This window comes from Petromyzon marinus, chromosome 85 (genome assembly GCF_048934315.1).
Source record: "Petromyzon marinus isolate PM22_M1 ecotype Great Lakes invasive population chromosome 85, UKy_Petmar_22M1.pri1.0, whole genome shotgun sequence".
NCBI classification, from domain to species: domain Eukaryota; kingdom Metazoa; phylum Chordata; class Hyperoartia; order Petromyzontiformes; family Petromyzontidae; genus Petromyzon; species Petromyzon marinus.
The window spans coordinates 799,019-825,579 of record NC_133750.1 but is presented as its reverse complement, the minus strand read 5'-3'; the positions used below and the strand labels follow the sequence as shown (position 1 = coordinate 825,579).

Below are 26,561 nucleotides of genomic sequence, written 5' to 3'. Positions count from 1 at the left end.
TATTATTTTATTCTCATTCTACGTGGTGACTTTTACAACGTAAACAAAAAAAACTAATCTCGACTAATTACAAAATTAGCGATTAATACTTCCCGATTTTAATGTGATATCCGTTTTAAAAGCTAATTAAATCGTGTTTTACCGGATGTGACGTGCAACCGTAAGAACAAACGAAATTATGTTTTTAAGATGTAACGAAATATATTTTTTAACAAACGACTTTAACCCTACAAACTCGCGATTATTAACGACAATAGCGATTAATACATCCGGAATTTAACATAATACACCTCTAAAAAAATCTAGTTAATTTGTGTTTCCACCGGATGTGACGTCAGAATCTTAAGAACAACCGAAATTATGTATTTTTTTTAAGCTATAACGAAATATACAAAGCCGCGATAATAAAGAAAGATAGCGATCAATACATCCCGATTTAAATTTAACAACCGTTTAAAAAATTTCTGTAAGGTTAATCCCAACGGATGTGACGTCACAGGCACCAACTCGGACGCCTTCAAAATGAAATAAATTTTCAATTTAACGTAATAAAATTTTAAAACATCTTTTATCCTAGCAGTCGACGATGAATAAAGACAACGACGATTAATACATCCCCGATTTTAATTTAATATCCGTTTTAAAAACATGTTTAAGATTTGTTATTACCGGACGTGACATAGCCACTTCCAATTTTATGCTTATTTTTAAAATGTAGAAATTCATTTTTAAAACATCTCTAACCATAACATTCGCCGATGAATAACGACAACGACGATGAATACATCCCGATTTTATTTCAATATCAATTTTGAAATCGATTTAAGATCTGTTGTTACCGGACGTGACGTCACCACTTACCCCATTACATTTTTTTCTAAAATGTGGCGATACAATTTTAAACACATCGCTAACCCGCGCCAACCATCGCTAATAAACAACGTTGACGACTAACGCACGCCAGCTTTTAATTTAATATCGATTTTAAAATCGATTTAAGATCTGTTATTACCAGACGTGACGTCAACACTTACCTCACTACATTTTTACAAAATGTGACGATACAATTTTAAACACATCCCTAAACCGAGCAAAGCATCGCTAATAAACGACGTTGACGACTAACGCACGCCGGATTTTAATTTAATATCGATTTTAAAATCGATTTAAGGTCTGTTATTACCGGACGTAACGTCACCATTAACTCACTACATTTTTACAAAATGTGACGATACAATTTTAAACACATCCCTAAACCGCGCCAACCATCGATTATAAACGACGATGACGACTAACGCACGCCCGCTTTTAATTTAATATCGATTTTACCATCGATTTAAGGTCTGTTATTACCGGACGTGACGTCACCATTACCTCACTACATTTTTTCCAAAATGTGGCGATACAATTTTAAACACATCGCTAAACCCCGCCAACCATCGATTATAAACGACCATGACGACTAATGCATGCCCGATTTTAATTTATTATCAATTTTACAATCGATTTAAGATCTTATTACCGGACGTTACGTCACCACTTACCTAATTAATTTTTACAAAATGTGACGAAACAATTTTAAACACATGCCTAACCCGCGCCAACCATCGCTTATAAACGACAAGGAACGCATGCCCGATTTTAATTTAATATCGATTTTACAATCGATTTAAGATCTGTTATTACCGGACGTGACGTCAACACTTACCTCACTACATTTTTACAAAATGTGACGATACAATTTTAAACACATATCTAACCCGCGCCAAACATCGCTTATAAACGACCATGACGAATAACGCATGCCCGATTTTAATTTATTATCGATTTTACAATCGATTTAAGATCTTATTACCGGACGTGACGTCACCATTACCTCACTACATTTTTACAAAATGTGGCGAAACAATTTTAAACACATCCATAACCGCGCCAACCATCGCTTATAAACGACAAGGAACGCATGCCCGATTTTAATTTAATATCGATTTTACAATCGATTTAAGATCTGTTATTACCGGACGTGACGTCAACACTTACCTCACTACATTTTTACAAAATGTGACGATACAATTTTAAACACATCTCTAACCCGCGCCAAACATCGCTTATAAACGACCGTGACGACTAACGAATGCCCGATTTTAATTTAATATCGATTTCACAATCGATTTAAGATCTGTTATTACCGGACGTGACGTCGGCACTTCCTCCCCGCTATTCTTTCCCTCATCAGCCGGCTTCGGGCACCTCAGTCGAGAAATTTTTTTTCGTTTTAAGAAAATAATTAAATACATTTCCTTTACGTTTTAACACAAAATAAAACTCGCACATCGCGTTAATTATGTCTTAAAAGCTCCGCTCGTTTGTCTTTTTAAAAGGAGCCGAGGGCAGTTAAAAAGGGAAAAAAAAATATTTTTTTTTCATTTGAGGAAGACGCAGACGAATCGGGTAAACGTCGTTTTGCCTTGGGTTTTTGGTGGTGGGTGCGAAACGTTGAGCTGTTAGATTCGTTGTTGGGGTGAGGCGGTGGGGGGGTTACTGGCTCGGTCGGTCAGTCAGTCAGACAGCCAGTCAGTCAGACAGTCGCTCAGACACTCAGGTAGACAGTCAGTCAGACAGTCAGTCGCTCAGTCAGTCAGACAGTCACTCAGACACTCAGTCAGACAGTCGCTCAGACACTCAGGTAGACAGTCAGACAGTCGCTCAGACACTCAGTCAGTCAGACAGTCGCTCAGACACTCAGGTAGACAGTCAGACAGTCGCTCAGACACTCAGTCAGTCAGACAGTCGCTCAGACACTCAGGTAGACAGTCAGACAGCCAGTCAGTCAGACAGTCGCTCAGACACTCAGGTAGACAGTCAGACACTCAGTCAGACACTCAGTCAGTCAGACAGTCAGTCAGACAGTCACTCAGACACTCAGTCATACACTCAGTCAGACACTCAGTCAGTCAGACAGTCACTCAGACACTCAGTCAGACACTCAGTCAGTCAGACAGTCAGTCAGACAGTCACTCAGACACTCAGTCATACACTCAGTCAGACACTCAGTCAGTCAGACAGTCACTCAGACACTCAGTCAGACACTCAGTCAGTCAGACAGTCAGTCAGACAGTCACTCAGACACTCAGTCAGACACTCAGTCAGACACTCAGTCAGTCAGACAGTCACTCAGACACTCAGACACTCAGTCAGTCAGACAGTCACTCAGACACTCAGTCAGACACTCAGTCAGACACTCAGTCAGTCAGACAGTCAGTCAGACAGTCACTCAGACACTCAGTCAGACAGTCGCTCAGACACTCATACAGTCAGTCAGACAGTCAGTCGCTCAGTCAGTCAGTCAGACAGACAGTGACTCAGACACTCAATCAGACACTCAGTCAGACAGTCGCTCAGACACTCAGACAGTCCGTCGCTCAGTCAGACAGACACAGTCGCTCAGACACTCAGTCAGTCAGTCAGACAGACGCTCAGTCACTCAGACACTCAGTCACTCAGACAGACAGTCGCTCAGACACTCAGTCAGACACTCAGACAGTCGCTCAGACACTCAGTCAGTCAGATACTCAGCCAGTCAGACAGTCAGACAGTCGCTCAGACACTCAGTCAGACACTCACTCAACCAGTCAGACAGTCGCTCAGACACTCAGTCAGACACTCAGACACTCACTCAGACAGTCAGTCAGACAGTCGCTCAGACACTCAGACAGTCAGATACTCAGCCAGTCAGACAGTCAGACAGTCGCTCAGACACTCAGTCAGACACTCTCTCAACCAGTCAGACAGTCGCTCAGACATTCAGTCAATCAGGCAGTCATTCAGACACTCAGTCAGACACTCAGACACTCAGTCAGACAGTCAGTCACTCACTCAGTCAGACACTCACTCAGACAGTCAGTCAGACAGTCACTCAGACAGTCACTCACACAGACACTCAGCCACTCACTCAGTCAGACACTCAGTCACTCAGTCAGACACTCAGTCAGTCACTCACTCAGACAGTTAGACACTCACTCAGACACTCAGTCACTTAGACAGTCAGTCGCTCAGTCAGAGAGTCACTCAGTCAGACAGTCAGTCAGTCACTCACAGACACTCAGACACTCACTCAGACATTCAGTCAGACACTCACTCAGTCAGACAGTCAGTCAGTCACTCAGTCACTCACTCACCCACTCACCCACCCACTCACTCACCCACCCACTCACCCACCCACCCACTCACCCACTCACTCACTCACCCACTCACTCACCCTCTCACTCACCCACTCACTCACTCACCCACTCACCCACTCACTCACTCACCCATTCACCCATTCACTCACTCACCCACCCACTCACCCACTCACTCACTCACCCACCCACTCACTCACTCACCCACTCACTCACTCACCCATTCACCCATTCACTCACTCACCCACCCACTCACCCATTCACTCACTCACCCACCCACCCACTCACCCACTCACTCACTCACCCACTCACTCACCCACTCACTCACCCACTCACTCACTCACCCACTCACTCACTCACCCACTCACTCACTCACCCACTCACTCACTCACCCACTCACCCACTCACTCACCCTCCCACTCACCCACTCACTCACCCTCTCACTCACTCACCCACCCACTCACTCACCCACCCGCCCACTCACTCACTGACCCACTCACCCACCCATTCACCCATTCACTCACTCTCCCACCCACTCACCCATTCACTCACCCACTCACTCACTCACTGACCCACTCACCCACTCACTCACCCACTCACCCACCCTCCCACTCACTCACTCACCCTCCCACCCACCCCCTCACTCACCCCCCCACTCACCCACCCCCCCACTAACCCCCCCACTAACCCCCCACTGTGTAGGCAGGATGAGTGGTGTGGCTCTGGGCCTCGAGGTGCCTGCCTGCCTGCTCCCACCCACTCACTCACCCACTCACCCACTCACCCACTCACTCACCCACTCACTCACCCACTCACCCACCCACTCACCCACTCACTCACCCACTCACTCACCCACTCACTCACTCACCCACCCACTCACCCACTCACGCACCCACTCACCCACCCACCCACTCACCCACCCACTCACCCACCCACTCACCCCCCCACTCACCCACCCCCCCACTAACCCCCCCACTAACCCCCCCACTGTGTAGGCAGGATGAGTGGTGTGGCTCTGGGCCTCGAGGTGCCTGCCTGCCTGCTCCCACCCACTCACTCACCCACCCACTCAGTCACTCACCCACCCACTCACTCACCCACCCACTCACTCACTCACCCACCCACTCACTCACCCACCCACCCACCCCCTCACCCACCCACCAACTCACTCACTCACCCACTCACCCACTCACTCACCCACTCACTCACCCACTCACTCTCTCACCCACTCACTCACCCACTCACCCACTCACTCACTCACTCACCCACTCACCCACTCACTCACTCACCCACTCACTCTCTCACCCACTCACCCACCCCCCCACTAACCCCCCCACTAACCCCCCCACTGTGTAGGCAGGATGAGTGGTGTGGCTCTGGGCCTCGAGGTGCCTGCCTGCCTGCTCCCACCCACTCACTCACCCACTCACTCAGCCACTCACCCACCCACCCACTCACTCACCCACCCACTCACCCATTCAGTCACTCACCCACTCACTCACCCACCCACCCACTCACCCACCCACCCACTCACCCACCCACCCACTCACTCTCTCACCCACTCACTCACTCACCCACTCACTCTCTCACCCACTCACTCACTCACCCACTCTCTCACTCACTCACTCACCCACTCACTGACCCACTCACCCACCCACTCACCCCCCCACTCTCCACCCACTAACCCCCCCACTAACCCCCCCACTGTGTAGGCAGGATGAGTGGTGTGGCTCTGGGCCTCGAGGTGCCTGCCTGCCTGCTGCTGGCCTTCCTGCTCCTCTGTAAGTACGGCGACGTCAAGAGACAGCACAAAGTGGTGCTGACCGCAACTCTACTGGCATGGACGCTGTGTTTCATCATCGTCGCCACCATCCCTCTTGATGTCACTACGGTGGGTGGGTGAGGGGGTGGGTGGGTGGGTGAGTGGGTGGGTGGGTGGGTGGGTGAGTGGGTGGGTGGGTGAGTGAGTGGGTGAGTGGGTGGGTGGGTGGGTGAGTGAGTGAGTGAGTGGATGAGTGGGTGGGTGGGTGAGTGAGTGGGTGGGTGGGTGAGTCAGTGAGTGGGTGAGTGGGTGGGTGATTGAGTGGGTGGGTGAGTAATTGAGTGAGTGGGTGAGTGGGTGGGTGAGTGGGTGAGTGAGTGAGTGGGTGAGTGGGTTGGTGAGTGGGTGAGTGAGTGGGTGGGTGAGTGGGTGAGTGAGTTTTTGAGTGGGTGGGTGAGTGGGTGGGTGGGTGAGTGAGTGAGTGGGTGAGTTTGTGGGTGAGTGAGTGAGTGTTTGAGTGGGTGGATGAGTGGGTGGGTGAGTGGGTTTAGTGAGTGAGTGGGTGAGTCGGTGGGTGAGTGGGTGAGTGAGTGGGTGAGTGGGTGGGTGAGTGGGTGGGTGAGTGAGTGGGTGAGTGAGTGGGTGAGTGGGTGGGTGAGTGGGTCGGTAGGTGGGTTGGTGGGTGAGTGGGTGGGTGAGTGGGTGGGTGAGTGGCTGGGTGAGTGGGTGAGTGAGTGAGTGGGTGAGTGGGTGGGTGAGTGAGTGGGTGGGTGAGTGGGTGAGTGAGTGAGTGGGTGAGTGAGTGAGTGGGTGAGTGAGTGACTGATTGACTGAGTGAGTGGTTGAGTGAGTGGGTGGCTGAGTGACTGAGTGAGTGACTGGGTGAGTGACTGAGTGAGTGTGTGGCTGAGTGGGTGGGTGAGTGAGTGACTGAGTGGTTGAGTGAGTGAGTGGGTGGCTGAGTGACTCTCTGACTAACTTAGACGCTCCCTGGTTCCTACCCGTTCCTGTGTCTCTCTCTGTGTGGGTGCACAGACCATCTACCGTCAGTGTCTCTACCGGAACTCGCAGAAACTTCCGCAGGACGTCAACGCAACAACCACCACCATCACCACCACCACCATCACCACCAAGGATAACCAGAGCTTCACCACCACCACCAGGACTACTGATGCCAGGTGATGGATACAACCACTAACACCATCACCACTACCACCACCACCATCACTACCATCATCAACACCACCATTACCACTACCATCACCACCATCACTACATCACCACCACTACCACCAACACCATCACCACCACCATCATCAACACTACCATCACTACCATCACCACCACCATCACCACCACCATCCCCACCACCACCATCACCACTACCATCACCATCATCACTACTACCACCATCATCACCACCACCATCATCAACACCATCACCACCACCACCACCATCACCACCACCATCACCACCACCACCACCACCATCACCACCACCACCATCACCACCACCACCACCATCACCACCACCATCACCACCACCACCACCATCACCACCACCACCACCATCACCACCACCACCACCACCATCACCACTACCACCATCACCACCACCACCATCACCACCACCATCACCACCATCACCATCACCACCACTACCATCACCATCATCACTACTACAACCATCATCAACACCATCACCACTACCACTACCATCATCACCACCATCACCACCACCATCACCACCACCATCACCATCACCACCACCACCACCACCACCATCACCACCACCATCACCATCACCACCACCATCACCACTACCACCACCACCACCATCACCACCACCATCATCACCACCACCATCACCACCATCACCATCACCACCACCACCATCACCACCACCACCATCACCACCACCACCATCACCACCACCATCACCACCATCATCACCACCACCACCACCACCATCACAACCATCACCACTACCACTTCATGTTGAGAGTTGTTGTTGTTGTTGTTGTTGAGAGTTGTTGTTGTTGAGAGTTGTTGTTGAGAGTTGTTGTTGTTGATGTTGAGAGTTGTTGTTGATGTTGTTGTTGTTGAGAGTTGTTGTTGAGAGTTGTTGTTGTTGTTGATGTTGAGAGTTGTTGTTGTTGTTGTTGTTGAGAGTTGTTGTTAAGAGTTGTTGTTGTGAGTTGTTGTTGTTGATGATGTTGTTGTTGTTGTTGAGAGTTGTTGATGTTGTTGTTGAGAGTTGTTGTTAAGAGTTGTTGTTGTGAGTTGTTGTTGAGAGTTGTTGTTGTTGTTGTTGTTGAGAGTTGTTGATGTTGTTGTTGATGTTGTTGTTGAGAGTTGTTGTTGTTAAGAGTTGTTGTTGAGAGTTGTTGTTGTTGTTGAGAGTTGTTGTTGTTGAGAGTTGTTGTTGTTGTTGAGAGTTGTTGTTGTTGTTGAGAGTTGTTGTTGTTGTTGAGAGTTGTTGTTGTTGTTGACAGCCCCACATCCGTGTGTAAGAAGCCCTGGTCGTACGTGCCAGACCGAGTCTTACCCACGTTCTGGCACGTGGTGTATTGGACATCCCAGTTCCTCACCTGGTGAGTAGATGACTCACTCACCACTCACTCACCACTCACTCATACACTCACTCACTCACTCATACACTCACTCACTCATACACTCACTCATACACTCACTCATACACTCACTCACTCATACACTCATTCATACACTCACTCACCACTCACTCACCACTCACTCACTCACTCACCACTCACTCACCACTCACTCACTCACTCACCACTCACCACTCACTCACCACTCACTCACTCACCCACTCACTCACCCACTCACCCACCCACCCACCACTCACCCACCCACTCACCCACTCACCTCACCCACCCACCCACTCACTCACTCACCCACCCACCCACCCACTCACCCACTCACTCACCCACCCACTCACTCACTCACCCTCCCACTCACCCACCCACACACCCACCCACTCACTCACTCACCCACTCACTCACTCACCCACCCACTCACTCACTCACCTACTCACTCACTCACCCTCCCACTCACTCACTCACTCACCCACTCACTCACCCACCCACTTACTCACCCACTCACCCACTCACTCACTCACCCTCCCACTCACTCACTCACCCACTCACTCACTCACTCACCCACCCACTCACTCACTCACCCACTCACTCACTCACCTACTCACTCACCCACCCACCCACTCACTCACCCACTCACCCACTCACCCACCCACCCACTCACTCACCCACTCACCCACTCACCCTCCCACTCACTCACTCACTCACCCACTCACTCACTCACCCACCCACTCACTTACTCACTCACTCACTCACCCACTCACTCACTCACCCACCCACTCACTCACCCACTCACTCACTCACCCACCCACTCACTCACTCACTCACCCACCCACCCACTCACCCACCCACTCACCCACTCACTCACCCACCCACCCACCCACCCCCCCACTCACCCCCCACTCACCCACCCACCCACCCACTCACCCACTCACTCACCCACCCACCCACCCATTCACTCACTCACTCACTCACTCACCCACTCACTCACTCACCCACCCACCCACTCACCCACTCACTCACCCACCCACTCACCCACTCACCCACTCACCCACCCACTCACTCACCCAACCACCCACTCACTCACCCACTCACTCACCCACTCACCCACCCACCCACCCACTCACCCACTCACTCACTCACCCACCCACTCACCCCCCCACTCACTCACTCACTCACCCACCCACTCACTCACCCACCCACTCACTCACCCACGCACCCCCCCACCCACCCACCCACCCACTCACTCACCCACCCCCCACTCACCCACCCACCCACCCACTCACTCACCCACTCACTCACTCACCCACCCACCCACCCACTCACTCACCCACTCACTCACTCACTCACCCACTCACTCACCCACCCACTCACTCACTCACTCACCCACCCACCTCTGTGTAAGCTGTATCGATATGAGCGTGTTGAGAGATGTGTGTCTCTCTCTCACCCACCCACCCACTCACCCACCCACTCACTCACTCACCCACTCACTCACTCACCTACTCACTCACCCACCCACCCACTCACTCACCCACTCACCCACCCACCCACTCACTCACCCACTCACCCACTCACCCTCCCACTCACTCACCCACTCACCCACTCACTCACTCACCCACCCACTCACTTACTCACTCACTCACTCACCCACTCACTCACTCACCCACCCACTCACTCACCCACTCACTCACTCACCCACTCACTCACTCACCCACCCACCCACCCACTCACCCACCCACTCACCCACTCACTCACCCACCCACCCACCCACCCCCCCACTCACCCCCCACTCACCCACCCACCCACTTACCCACCCACTCACCCACTCACTCACCCACCCACCCACCCATTCACTCACTCACTCACTCACCCACTCACTCACTCACCCACCCACCCACTCACCCACTCACTCACCCACCCACTCACCCACTCACCCACTCACCCACCCACTCACTCACCCAACCACCCACTCACTCACCCACTCACTCACCCACTCACCCACCCACCCACCCACTCACCCACTCACTCACTCACCCACCCACTCACCCACCCACTCACTCACTCACCCACCCACTCACTCACCCACCCACTCACTCACCCACCCACCCCCCCACCCACCCACCCACCCACCCACTCACTCACCCACCCCCCCACTCACCCACCCACCCACCCACTCACTCACCACTCACTCACTCACCCACCCACCCACCCACTCACTCACCCACTCACTCACTCACTCACCCACTCACTCACCCACCCATTCACTCACTCACTCACCCACTCAACACCCACCCACCCCACTCACCCACCCATTCACCCACCCACTCACCCACCCACTCACCCCCCCACCCCCCCACCCACTCACCCCCCACCCACCCACCCACCCCCTCACCCACCCACCCACTCACCCACCCCCCCACTCACCCACCCACCCACTCACTCACTCACTCACCCACCCACCTCTGTGTAAGCTGTATCGATATGAGCGTGTTGAGAGATGTGTGTCTCTCTCTCACCCACCCACCCACTCACCCACTCACTCACCCACCCACTCACTCACCCACTCACCCACTCACTCACCCACCCACTCTCCCACTCACTCACCCACCCACCCACTCACTCACCCACCCACCCACTCACCCACCCACTCACTCACCCACCCACCCACCCACTCACCCACCCACCCACTCACTCACTCACTCACCCACTCACCCACCCACCCACCCACCCATTCACTCACTCACTCACCCACCCACTCACTCACCCACCCACCCACCCACTCACCCACCCCCCCACTCACCCACCCACCCATTCACTCACTCACTCACCCACCCACCCACCCACTCACCCACTCACTCACCCACCCACTCTCCCACTCACCCACCCACTCACCCACTCACTCACCCACCCACCCACCCACTCACCCACCCACTCCCCCACCCACCCACTCACCCACCCACTCACCCACTCACTCACTCACCCACTCACTCACCCACCCACCCACCCACCTACCCACTCACCCACCTACCCACTCACCCACTCACCCACTCACTCATCACTCACCCACTCACCTCTGTGTAAGCTGTATCGATATGAGCGTGTTGAGAGATGTGTGTGTCTCTCTCTCACCCACCCCCCACCCATCCACCCACCCACCCACCCCCCCCCACCCACCCACCCCCCCACCCACCCCCACTCACCCACCCACCCACCCCCTCACTCACCCACCCACCCACCCACCTACTCACTCACCCACCCACCCACCCCCTCACTCACCCACCCACTCACCCACTCACTCACCCCCTCACTCACCCACTCACCCACTCATCCACTTACCCACCCACTCACTCACTCACTCACCCACTCCCCCACCCACTCACCCACCCACTCACTCACCCACCCACTCACCCACCCACTCACTCACCCACTCACTCACTCCCCACTCACCCACTCACTCACTCACTCACCCACTCACTCACCCACCCCCCACCCACCCCCCACCCCCCCACCCCCCACCCCACCCACCCCCCCACCCACCCACCCACCCCACCCACCCACCCACTACCCCCCCCTAGGCTCCTTCTACCCTTCATGCAGTCTTATGCAGCTGCTGGTGACTTCACCGTCAGTGGCAAAGTCCGCACAGCTCTGGTAGAGAATGCCATTTACTACGGCTCCTATCTACTCATCTTTCTGTCCCTCCTGCTCTACGCCATTGCTCACCCAAGCCTGCACCTCACCGGGTGAGGAGGAGCGGGGCGTGGGGGTGAGGTCGGTCGGTCGGTCGTTCGTTCGCGAGCTCCGGATGCTTCCCGGTGATGTCTGAGGCACCGCAGAATGTCAGTCCAGTCCAGTCAGTTAGTTAGTTAGTTAGTCAGTGAGTCAGTCAGTTAGTTAGTTAGTCACCCACCCACCTACCCACTCACTCACTCACTCACCCACCCACTCACTCACTCACCCACCCACTCACCCACCCACTCACTCACTCACCCACCCACTCACTCACCCACCCACTCACCCACTCACTCACCCACTCACTCACTCACGCACTCACTCACCCACTCACCCACCCACTCACCCACTCACCCACCCACTCACTCACTCACTCACCAACTCACTCACCCACCCACTCACTCACCCACCCACTCACTCACCCACTCACTCACCCACTCACTCACTCACCCAGCCACTCACTCACTCACTCAGCCACTCACTCACTCACCTAGCCACTCACTCACTCAGCCACCCACTCACTCACTCAGCCACTCACTCACCCACTTACTCACTCACTCACTCACCCACTCACTCACCCAGCTACTCACTCATCCACTCACTCACCCAGCTACTCACTCATCCACTCACTCACCCAGCTACTCACTCATCCACTCACCCACTCACCCACTCACTCAGCCACTCACGCAGCCACTCACTCACCCAGCTACTCACTCATCCACTCACTCACCCAGCTACTCACTCATCCACTCACTCACCCACTTACTCACTCACTCACCCACTCACTCACCCAGCTACTCACTCATCCACTCACTCACCCAGCTACTCACTCATCCACTCACTCACTCATCCACTCACTCACCCACTCACTCACCCACTCACTCATTCACTCACTCACCCACCCACTCATCCACTCACCCACCCACTCATCCACTCACCCACCCACCCAGCCACTCACTCACTCACCCACTCATCCACCCACCCACCCACCCACCCCTCTGCCTCACCTCCCCCACACAGCTCCCAGCTTCGAGTGATTGGCATCACTGCCAGTAACACGTGGGGCCTGTTGCTGCTTGTGCTGCTCATGGGCTATGGCCTGGTGGAGCTCCCACGTGCTCACTGGACACGTGGTCACCCTCAGCGGGCGCTCACCCCTCATGCTCAACACCCACTCACTCACTCATCCACTCATTCACCCAGCTACTCACTCATCCACTCACCCACCCACCCACTCACTCACCACTCATCCACTCACTCACTCACTCAGCCACTCACTCACTCACTCTGCCACTCACTCACTCAGCCACTCACTCACCCAGCTACTCACTCATCCACTCACTCATCCACTCACTCACCCAGCTACTCACTCATCCACTCACTCACCCAGCTACTCACTCATCCACTCACTCACCCAGCTACTCACTCATCCACTCACTCATCCACTTACTCACTCAGCCACTCACACATCCACTCAGCCACTCACCCACTCACTCAGCCACTCATTCACCCAGCTACTCACTCACCCACTCACCCACTCACTCACTCACTTACTCACTCACTCACCCACTCACTCACCCACCCCTCTGCCTCACCTCCCCCACACAGCTCCCAGCTTCGAGTGATTGGCATCACTGCCAGTAATACGTGGGGCCTGTTGCTGCTTGTGCTGCTCATGGGCCTATGGCCTGGTGGAGCTCCCACGTGCTCACTGGACACGTGGTCACCCTCAGCAGGCGCTCACCCCTCACGCTCAACACCCACTCACTCACCCACTCACTCACTCAGCCACCCACTCACCCAGCTACTCACTCATCCACTCACTCACCCAGCCACCCACTCACTCACTCAGCCACTCACTTACTCAGCCACTCACTCACCCAGCTACTCACTCATCCACTCACTCATCCACTTACTCACTCAGCCACTCACACATCCACTCAGCCACTCACCCACTCACTCAGCCACTCATTCACCCAGCTACTCACTCACTCACCCACTCACTCACTCACCCACTTACTCACTCACTCACCCACTCACCCACCCAGCTACTCACTCATCCACTCAATCACCCACCCCTCTGCCTCACTTCCCCCACACAGCTCCCAGCTTCGAGTGATTGGCATCACTGCCAGTAACACGTGGGGCCTGTTGCTGCTTGTGCTGCTCATGGGCTATGGCCTGGTGGAGCTCCCACGTGCTCACTGGACACGTGGTCACCCTCAGCGGGCGCTCACCCCTCATGCTCAACACCCACTCACTCACCCACTCACTCACTCAGCCACTCACTCACTCAGCCACTCACTCACTCAGCCACTCACCCATCCACTCAGCCACTCACTAACTCACTCAGCCACCCACTCACCCAGCTATTCACTCATCCACTCACTCACCCAGCTACTCACTCATCCACTCACTCACTCACTCAGCCACTCACCCACTCACTCAGCCACTCACTCACCCACTCACTCACCCACCCACTCACTCACTCACCCAGCTACTCACTCATCCACTCACCCAGCCACTCACTCAATCACCCACCCCTCTACCTCACCTCTCCCACGCAGCTCCCAGCTTCGAGTGATTGGCATCACTGCCAGTAACACGTGGGGCCTGTTGCTGCTTGTGCTGCTCATGGGCTATGGCCTGGTGGAGCTCCCACGTGCTCACTGGACACGTGGTCACCCTCAGCAGGCACTCACCCCTCACGCTCACCACCCACTCACTCAGCCACCCACTCACTCACTCAGCCACTCACTCACTCAGCCACTCACTCACTCAGCCACTCACCCATCCACTCAGCCACTCACTAACTCACTCAGCCACCCACTCACCCAGCTATTCACTCATCCACTCACTCACCCAGCTACTCACTCATCCACTCACTCACTCACTCAGCCACTCACCCACTCACTCATCCACCCACTCACCCACTCACCCACCCACCCCTATGCCTCACCTCCCCCACACAGCTCCCAGCTTCGAGTGATTGGCATCACTGCCAGTAACACGTGGGGCCTGTTGCTGCTTGTGCTGCTCATGGGCTATGGCCTGGTGGAGCTCCCACGTGCTCACTGGACACGTGGTCACCCTCAGCGGGCGCTCACCCCTCACGCTCACCACTCACTCACTCAGCCACTCACTCACTCACTCAGCCACTCACTCAGCCACTCACTCACTTACTCAGCCACTCACTCACCCAGCTACTCACTCATCCACTCACTCATCCACTCACTCACCCAGCTACTCACTCATCCACTCACTCACCCAGCTACCCACTCACCCACTCACTCACCCACTCACTCAGCCACTCACTCACCCAGCTACTCACTCATCCACTCACTCACCCAGCTACCCACTCACCCACTCACTCACCCACTCACTCAGCCACTCACTCACCCAGCTACTCACTCATCCACTCACCCACCCCTCTGCCTCACCTCTCCCACGCAGCTCCCAGCTCCGAGTGATTGGCATCACTGCCAGTAACACGTGGGGCCTGTTGCTGCTTGTGCTGCTCATGGGCTATGGCCTGGTGGAGCTCCCACGTGCTCACTGGACACGTGGTCACCCTCAGCGGGCGCTGACCCCTCACGCTCACCACCCACTCACTCACCCACTCACTCACTCAGCCACTCACTCACTCACTCAGCCACTCACTCACTCACTCAGCCACCCACTCACCCAGCTACTCACTCATCCACTCACTCACTCAGCCACTCACTCACTCACTCACCCAGCTACTCACTCAGCCACCCACTAACTCACTCAGCCACTCACTCACTCACTCACCCAGCTACTCACTCAGCCACCCACTCACTCACTCAGCCACTCACTCACTCACTCAGCCACTCACTCACCCACCCACTCACTCACCCACCCACCCCTCTGCCTCACCTCCCCCACACAGCTCCCAGCTCCGAGTGATTGGCATCACTGCCAGTAACACGTGGGGCCTGTTGCTGCTTGTGCTGCTCATGGGCTATGGCCTGGTGGAGCTCCCACGTGCTCACTGGACACGTGGTCACCCTCAGCGGGCGCTGACCCCTCATGCTCAACACCCACTCACTCAGCCACTCACACATCCACTCAGCCACTCACCCACTCACTCAGCCACTCATTCACCCAGCTACTCACCCACTCACCCACTCACTCACTCACCCACTTACTCACTCACTCACTCACCCACTCACCCACCCAGCTACTCACTCACCCACTCACCCACCCACCCCTATGCCTCACCTCTCCCACACAGCTCCCAGCTCCGAGTGATTGGCATCACTGCCAGTAACACGTGGGGCCTGTTGCTGCTTGTGCTGCTCATGGGCTATGGCCTGGTGGAGCTCCCACGTGCTCACTGGACACGTGGTCACCCTCAGCGGGCACTCACCCCTCACGCTCACCACCCACTCACTCAGCCACCCACTCACTCACTCAGCCACTCACTCACTCACTCAGCCACTCACTCAGCCACTCACTCACTCACCCAGCCACCCACTCACCCAGCTACTCACTCATCCACTCACTCATCCAATTACTCACTCAGCCACCCACTCACTCACTCAGCCACTCACTCACTCACTCAGCCACTCACCCACTCACTCACCCACCCACTCACTCACTCACCCAGCTACTCACCCACCCACTCCCTCACCCATCCACTCACCCACCCCTCTGCCTCACCTCTCCCACACAGCTCCCAGCTTCGAGTGATTGGCATCACTGCCAGTAACACGTGGGGCCTGTTGCTGCTTGTGCTGCTCATGGGCTATGGCCTGGTGGAGCTCCCACGTGCTCACTGGACACGTGGTCACCCTCAGCGGGCACTCACCCCTCACGCTCACCACCCACTCACTCAGCCACCCACTCACTCACTCAGCCACTCACTCACTCACTCAGCCACTCACTCAGCCACTCACTCACTCACCCAGCCACCCACTCACCCAGCTACTCACTCATCCACTCACTCATCCAATTACTCACTCAGCCACCCACTCACTCACTCAGCCACTCACTCACTCACTCAGCCACTCACCCACTCACTCACCCACCCACTCACTCACTCACCCAGCTACTCACCCACCCACTCCCTCACCCATCCACTCACCCACCCCTCTGCCTCACCTCTCCCACACAGCTCCCAGCTTCGAGTGATTGGCATCACTGCCAGTAACACGTGGGGCCTGTTGCTGCTTGTGCTGCTCATGGGCTATGGCCTGGTGGAGCTCCCACGTGCTCACTGGACACGTGGTCACCCTCAGCGGGCACTCACCCCTCACGCTCACCACCCACTCACTCAGCCACCCACTCACTCACTCAGCCACTCACTAACTCACTCAGCCACCCACTCACCCAGCTATTCACTCATCCACTCACTCACCCAGCTACTCACTCACCCACTCACTCACCCACTCACTCACCCACTCACTCATCCACCCACTCACCCACTCACCCACCCACCCCTATGCCTCACCTCTCCCACACAGCTCCCAGCTTCGAGTGATTGGCATCACTGCCAGTAACACGTGGGGCCTGTTGCTGCTTGTGCTGCTCATGGGCTATGGCCTGGTGGAGCTCCCACGTGCTCACTGGACACGTGGTCACCCTCAGCGGGCGCTGACCCCTCATGCTCAACACCCACTCACTCAGCCACCCACTCACTCACTCACCCACTCACTCACTCAGCCACTCACTCACTCAGCCACTCACCCACTCACTCATCCACCCACTCACCCACTCACCCACCCACCCCTCTGCCTCACCTCTCCCACACAGCTCCCAGCTTCGAGTGATTGGCATCACTGCCAGTAACACGTGGGGCCTGTTGCTGCTTGTGCTGCTCATGGGCTATGGCCTGGTGGAGCTCCCACGTGCTCACTGGACACGTGGTCACCCTCAGCGGGCGCTCACCCCTCACGCTCACCACCCACTCACTCACCCATCCACTCAGCCACTCACTCACTCACTCAGCCACTCACTCACTCACTCAGCCACTCACTCACTCACCCACTCACTCACTCACCCACTCACTCACTCACTCACCCACTCACCCACTCACTCACTCACTCACTCACCCACTCACTCACCCACTCACTCACTCACCCACTCACTCACTCAGCCACCCACTCACCCAGCTACTCACTCATCCACTCACTCACTCAGCCACTCACTCACCCAGCTACTCACTCATCCACTCACTCATCCACTTACTCACTCAGCCACTCACACATCCACTCAGCCACTCACCCACTCACTCACCCACTCACCCACCCAGCTACTCACTCATCCACTCAATCACCCACCCCTCTGCCTCACCTCCCCCACACAGCTCCCAGCTTCGAGTGATTGGCATCACTGCCAGTAACACGTGGGGCCTGTTGCTGCTTGTGCTGCTCATGGGCTATGGCCTGGTGGAGCTCCCACGTGCTCACTGGACACGTGGTCACCCTCAGCGGGCACTCACCCCTCACGCTCAACACTCACTCACTCAGCCACTCACTCACTCACTCAGCCACTCAGCCACTCACTCACTCACTCAGCCACCCACTCACCCAGCTACTCACTCATCCACTCACTCACCCAGCTACTCACTCATCCACTCACTCGCTCACTCAGCCACTCACTCAGCCACTCACTCACCCACTCACCCACCCACCCCTCTGCCTCACCTCTCCCACACAGCTCCCAGCTTCGAGTGATTGGCATCACTGCCAGTAACACGTGGGGCCTGTTGCTGCTTGTGCTGCTCATGGGCTATGGCCTGGTGGAGCTCCCACGTGCTCACTGGACACGTGGTCACCCTCAGCGGGCGCTGACCCCTCACGCTCAACACCCACTCACTCAGCCACCCACTCACTTACTCAGCCACTCAGCCACTCACTCACTCAGCCACTCACTCACTTCAGCCACTCACCCATCCACTCAGCCACTCACTCACTCACTCAGCCACCCACTCACTCACTCAGCCACCCACTCACCCAGCTACTCACTCATCCACTCACTCACCCATCCACTCAGCCACTCACTCACTCACTCAGCCACCCACTCACTCACTCAGCCACCCACTCACCCAGCTACTCACTCATCCACTCACTCACCCATCCACTCAGCCACTCACTCACTCACTCAGCCACCCACTCACCCAGCTACTCACCCACTCACTCAATCACCCACCCCTATGCCTCACCTCCCCCACGCAGCTCCCAGCTTCGAGTGATTGGCATCACTGCCAGTAACACGTGGGGCCTGTTGCTGCTTGTGCTGCTCATGGGCTATGGCCTGGTGGAGCTCCCACGTGCTCACTGGACACGTGGTCACCCTCAGCGGGCACTCACCCCTCACGCTCACCACTCACTCACTCAGCCACCCACTCACTCACTCACTCAGCCACTCACTCAGCCACTCACTCACTTACTCAGCCACTCACTCACCCAGCTACTCACTCATCCACTCACTCATCCACTCACTCACCCAGCTACTCACTCATCCACTCACTCACCCAGCTACCCACTCACCCACTCACTCACCCACTCACTCAGCCACTCACTCACCCAGCTACTCACTCATCCACTCACTCACCCAGCTACCCACTCACCCACTCACTCACCCACTCACTCAGCCACTCACTCACCCAGCTACTCACTCATCCACTCACCCACCCAGCTACTCACTCATCCACTCACCCACCCCTCTGCCTCACCTCCCCCACACAGCTCCCAGCTTCGAGTGATTGGCATCACTGCCAGTAACACGTGGGGCCTGTTGCTGCTTGTGCTGCTCATGGGCTATGGCCTGGTGGAGCTCCCACGTGCTCACTGGACACGTGGTCACCCTCAGCGGGCGCTGACCCCTCACGCTCAACACCCACTCACTCAGCCACCCACTCACTTACTCAGCCACTCAGCCACTCACTCACTCAGCCACTCACTCACTCAGCCACTCACCCATCCACTCAGCCACTCACTCACTCACTCAGCCACCCACTCACTCACTCAGCCACCCACTCACCCAGCTACTCACTCATCCACTCACTCACCCATCCACTCAGCCACTCACTCACTCACTCAGCCACCCACTCACTCACTCAGCCACCCACTCACCCAGCTACTCACTCATCCACTCACTCACCCATCCACTCAGCCACTCACTCACTCACTCAGCCACCCACTCACCCAGCTACTCACCCACTCACTCAATCACCCACCCCTATGCCTCACCTCCCCCACGCAGCTCCCAGCTTCGAGTGATTGGCATCACTGCCAGTAACACGTGGGGCCTGTTGCTGCTTGTGCTGCTCATGGGCTATGGCCTGGTGGAGCTCCCACGTGCTCACTGGACACGTGGTCACCCTCAGCGGGCACTCACCCCTCACGCTCACCACTCACTCACTCAGCCACCCACTCACTCACTCACTCAGCCACTCACTCAGCCACTCACTCACTTACTCAGCCACTCACTCACCCAGCTACTCACTCATCCACTCACTCATCCACTCACTCACCCAGCTACTCACTCATCCACTCACTCACCCAGCTACCCACTCACCCACTCACTCACCCACTCACTCAGCCACTCACTCACCCAGCTACTCACTCATCCACTCACTCACCCAGCTACCCACTCACCCACTCACTCACCCACTCACTCAGCCACTCACTCACCCAGCTACTCACTCATCCACTCACCCACCCAGCTACTCACTCATCCACTCACCCACCCCTCTGCCTCACCTCCCCCACACAGCTCCCAGCTTCGAGTGATTGGCATCACTGCCAGTAACACGTGGGGCCTGTTGCTGCTTGTGCTGCTCATGGGCTATGGCCTGGTGGAGCTCCCACGTGCTCACTGGACACGTGGTCACCCTCAGCGGGCGCTGACCCCTCACGCTCAACACCCACTCACTCAGCCACCCACTCACTTACTCAGCCACTCAGCCACTCACTCACTCAGCCACTCACTCACTCAGCCACTCACCCATCCACTCAGCCACTCACTCACTCACTCAGCCACCCACTCACTCACTCAGCCACCCACTCACCCAGCTACTCACTCATCCACTCACTCACCCATCCACTCAGCCACTCACTCACTCACTCAGCCACCCACTCACTCACTCAGCCACCCACTCACCCAGCTACTCACTCATCCACTCACTCACCCATCCACTCAGCCACTCACTCACTCACTCAGCCACCCACTCACCCAGCTACTCACCCACTCACTCAATCACCCACCCCTATGCCTCACCTCCCCCACGCAGCTCCCAGCTTCGAGTGATTGGCATCACTGCCAGTAACACGTGGGGCCTGTTGCTGCTTGTGCTGCTCATGGGCTATGGCCTGGTGGAGCTCCCACGTGCTCACTGGACACGTGGTCACCCTCAGCGGGCACTCACCCCTCACGCTCACCACTCACTCACTCAGCCACCCACTCACTCACTCACTCAGCCACTCACTCAGCCACTCACTCACTTACTCAGCCACTCACTCACCCAGCTACTCACTCATCCACTCACTCACCCAGCTACTCACTCATCCACTCACTCACCCAGCTACCCACTCACCCACTCACTCACCCACTCACTCAGCCACTCACTCACCCAGCTACTCACTCATCCACTCACCCACCCAGCTACTCACTCATCCACTCACCCACCCCTCTGCCTCACCTCCCCCACACAGCTCCCAGCTTCGAGTGATTGGCATCACTGCCAGTAACACGTGGGGCCTGTTGCTGCTTGTGCTGCTCATGGGCTATGGCCTGGTGGAGCTCCCACGTGCTCACTGGACACGTGGTCACCCTCAGCAGGCGCTCACCCCCTCACGCTCACCACCCACTCACTCAGCCACCCACTCACTCACCCATCCACTCAGCCACTCACTCACTCACTCAGCCACCCACTCACCCAGCTACTCACTCATCCACTCACTCACCCAGCTACTCACTCATCCACTCACTCGCTCACTCAGCCACTCACTCACTCACTCAGCCACTCACCCACTCACTCACCCACTCACTCACTCACTCACCCACTTACTCACTCAGCCACTCATTCACCCAGCTACTCACCCACCCACTCACTCACCCACTCACCCATCCACCCCTCTGCCTCACTTCCCCCACACAGCTCCCAGCTTCGAGTGATTGGCATCACTGCCAGTAACACGTGGGGCCTGTTGCTGCTTGTGCTGCTCATGGGCTATGGCCTGGTGGAGCTCCCACGTGCTCACTGGACACGTGGTCACCCTCAGCGGGCGCTGACCCCTCACGCTCAACACCCACTCACTCACTCACCCACTCACTCACTCAGCCACCCACTCACCCAGCTACTCACTCATCCACTCACTCACCCAGCCACCCACTCACTCACTCAGCCACTCACTTACTCAGCCACTCACTCACCCAGCTACTCACTCATCCACTCACTCATCCACTTACTCACTCAGCCACTCACACATCCACTCAGCCACTCACCCACTCACTCAGCCACTCATTCACCCAGCTACTCACTCACCCACTCACCCACTCACTCACTCACCCACTTACTCACTCACCTAGCCACCCACTCACTCACCCAGCTACTCACCCACCCACTCACTCACCCACTCACCCACCCCTATGCCTCACCTCTCCCACACAGCTCCCAGCTTCGAGTGATTGGCATCACTGCCAGTAACACGTGGGGCCTGTTGCTGCTTGTGCTGCTCATGGGCTATGGCCTGGTGGAGCTCCCACGTGCTCACTGGACACGTGGTCACCCTCAGCGGGCGCTGACCCCTCATGCTCACCACCCACTCACTCAGCCACCCACTCACTTACTCAGCCACTCAGCCACTCACTCACTCAGCCACTCACTCACTCAGCCACTCACCCATCCACTCAGCCACTCACTCACTCACTCAGCCACCCACTCACCCAGCTACTCACTCATCCACTCACTCACCCATCCACTCAGCCACTCACTCACTCACTCAGCCACCCACTCACTCACTCAGCCACCCACTCACCCAGCTACTCACTCATCCACTCACTCACCCATCCACTCAGCCACTCACTCACTCACTCAGCCACCCACTCACCCAGCTACTCACCCACTCACTCAATCACCCACCCCTATGCCTCACCTCCCCCACACAGCTCCCAGCTTCGAGTGATTGGCATCACTGCCAGTAACACGTGGGGCCTGTTGCTGCTTGTGCTGCTCATGGGCTATGGCCTGGTGGAGCTCCCACGTGCTCACTGGACACGTGGTCACCCTCAGCGGGCGCTGACCCCTCATGCTCACCACCCACTCACTCAGCCACCCACTCACTTACTCAGCCACTCACTAACTCACTCAGCCACCCACTCACTCAGCCACTCATCCACTCACCCAGCCACTCACTCAATCACCCACCCCTCTGCCTGACCTCCCCCACACAGCTCCCAGCTCCGAGTGATTGGCATCACTGCCAGTAACACGTGGGGCCCTGTTGCTGCTTGTGCTGCTCATGGGCTATGGCCTGGTGGAGCTCCCACGTGCTCACTGGACACGTGGTCACCCTCAGCAGGCACTCACCCCTCACGCTCACCACTCACTCACTCAGCCACCCACTCACTCACTCACTCAGCCACTCACTCAGCCACTCACTCACTTACTCAGCCACTCACTCACCCAGCTACTCACTCATCCACTCACTCATCCACTCACTCACCCAGCTACTCACTCATCCACTCACTCACCCAGCTACCCACTCACTCACGCACTCACTCAGCCACTCACTCACCCAGCTACTCACTCATCCACTCACTCACCCAGCTACCCACTCACCCACTCACTCACCCACTCACTCAGCCACTCACTCACCCAGCTACTCACTCATCCACTCACCCACCCCTCTGCCTCACCTCCCCACAAAGCTCCCAGCTTCGAGTGATTGGCATCACTGCCAGTAACACGTGGGGCCTGTTGCTGCTTGTGCTGCTCATGGGCTATGGCCTGGTGGAGCTCCCACGTGCTCACTGGACACGTGGTCACCCTCAGCAGGCACTCACCCCTCACGCTCACCACCCACTCACTCAGCCACCCACTCACACACTCAGCCACTCACTCACCCACTCATTCACCCAGCTACTCACTCACCCACTCACCCACTCACTCACTCACCCACTTACTCACTCACTCACTCACCCACTCACTCACCCACCCACTCCCTCACCCATCCACTCACCCACCCCTCTGCCTCACCTCTCCCACGCAGCTCCCAGCTTCGAGTGATTGGCATCACTGCCAGTAACACGTGGGGCCTGTTGCTGCTTGTGCTGCTCATGGGCTATGGCCTGGTGGAGCTCCCACGTGCTCACTGGACACGTGGTCACCCTCAGCGGGCACTCACCCCTCACGCTCAACACTCACTCACTCAGCCACCCACTCACTCACTCAGCCACTCACTAACTCACTCAGCCACTCACCCACCCACTCACTCACTCACCCAGCTACTCATTCATCCACTCACTCATCCACTTACTCAGCCACTCACCCACTCACTCACTCACCCACTTACTCACTCACCCACCCACCCAGCTACTCACCCACCCAGCTACTCACTCACCCACTCACTCACCCACCCCTCTGCCTCACCTCCCCCACACAGCTCCCAGCTTCGAGTGATTGGCATCACTGCCAGTAACACGTGGGGCCTGTTGCTGCTTGTGCTGCTCATGGGCTATGGCCTGGTGGAGCTCCCACGTGCTCACTGGACACGTGGTCACCCTCAGCGGGCACTCACCCCTCACGCTCACCACCCACTCACTCAGCCACCCACTCACTCAGCCACTCACTCACTCAGCCACTCACTCACTCAGCCACTCACCCATCCACTCAGCCACTCACTAACTCACTCAGCCACCCACTCACCCAGCTACTCACTCATCCACTCACCCAGCCACTCACTCAATCACCCACCCCTATGCCTCACCTCTCCCACACAGCTCCCAGCTTCGAGTGATTGGCATCACTGCCAGTAACACGTGGGGCCTGTTGCTGCTTGTGCTGCTCATGGGCTATGGCCTGGTGGAGCTCCCACGTGCTCACTGGACACGTGGTCACCCTCAGCGGGCACTCACCAAGGCACTCTTCCACTGCTCGAGACTCGCGGGGGAGCGAGCGGAGGCCGCTGAGAACCTCGAAGATCTGGCGGAGGTGAGTGGTGAGGGTGGTGGTGAGGGTGAGTGAGGGTGAGTGGTTGGTGAGTGGTGGTGTTGGTGGTGGTGGTGGTGAGGGTGGTGGTGAGGGTGGTGGTGGTGGTGAGGGTGGTGGTGGTGGTGATGGTGGTGGTGGTGGTGGTGAGGGTGGTGGTGGTGGTGGTGGTAGTGAGGGTGTGGTGAGTGGTGGTGTGGTGGTGAGTGGTGAGGTGTGGTGGTGGTGGTGAGGGTGGTGGTGAGTGGGTGATGGTGGTGGTGGTGGTGGTGATGGTGGTGATGGTGGTGGTGGTGATGGTGATGATGATACTGATGATGATGCTGATGATGATGATGATACTACTACTGATGATGATGATACTACTGATGATGATGATGATGATATCACTACTGACGATGATGATGCTATTACTGATGATGATACTACTACTGATGATGATGATGCTACTGATGATGGTGATTATGCTACTACTGATGATGATACTACTACTGATGATGATACTACTACTGATGATGATACTACTACTGATGATGATACTACTCATGATACAACTACTGATGATGATGATACTACTGATGATGATGATGATGATACTACTACTGATGATGATGATGATACTGATGATGATGATGACGCTACTATTGATGATGATGGTGATGATGTTGACTTTTCAGGAGATCAAAAAACTGAGTGAAGTCATCAAGTACAATCATCCGCTACGTAGACACCTGGATACCATCATCAGCAAGGTGATGGTGGTGATGGTGGTGATGGTGATGATGGTGGTGGTGATGGTGGTGGTGATGATGGTGATGGTGGTGATGGTGGTGGTGATGATGGTGATGGTGGTGATGGTGGTGGTGATGGTGGTGGTGATGGTGGTGATGGTGGTGATGGTGGTGGTGATGGTGGTGGTGATGGTGGTGATGGTGGTGATGGTGGTGGTGATGGTGGTGGTGGTGATGATGATGATGATACTACTACTGATGATGATGATACTACTACTGATGATGATGATACTACTACTGACGATGATGATACTACTACTGACGATGATGATACTGATGATGATACTACTACTGACGATG

At 55.8% G+C, this 26,561-nt stretch overlaps 1 protein-coding gene across 1 annotated transcript; it reads left to right on the top strand.

Moving 5' to 3' along the window:
* Positions 1–1,495: 1,495 nt before the first annotated feature.
* LOC116938071 (G-protein coupled receptor-associated protein LMBRD2) lies at positions 1,496–26,540 on the top strand (the record flags this gene model as incomplete). Its single annotated transcript, XM_076057945.1, has 7 exons — positions 1,496–2,451; positions 5,891–6,069; positions 6,976–7,118; positions 8,436–8,534; positions 12,137–12,304; positions 25,263–25,473; positions 26,148–26,540. Coding segments are annotated over exons 2-7 (1,188 nt in total), but the record flags the coding sequence as incomplete, so codon positions are not given.
* Between the last annotated feature and the right edge of the window lie 21 nt (positions 26,541–26,561).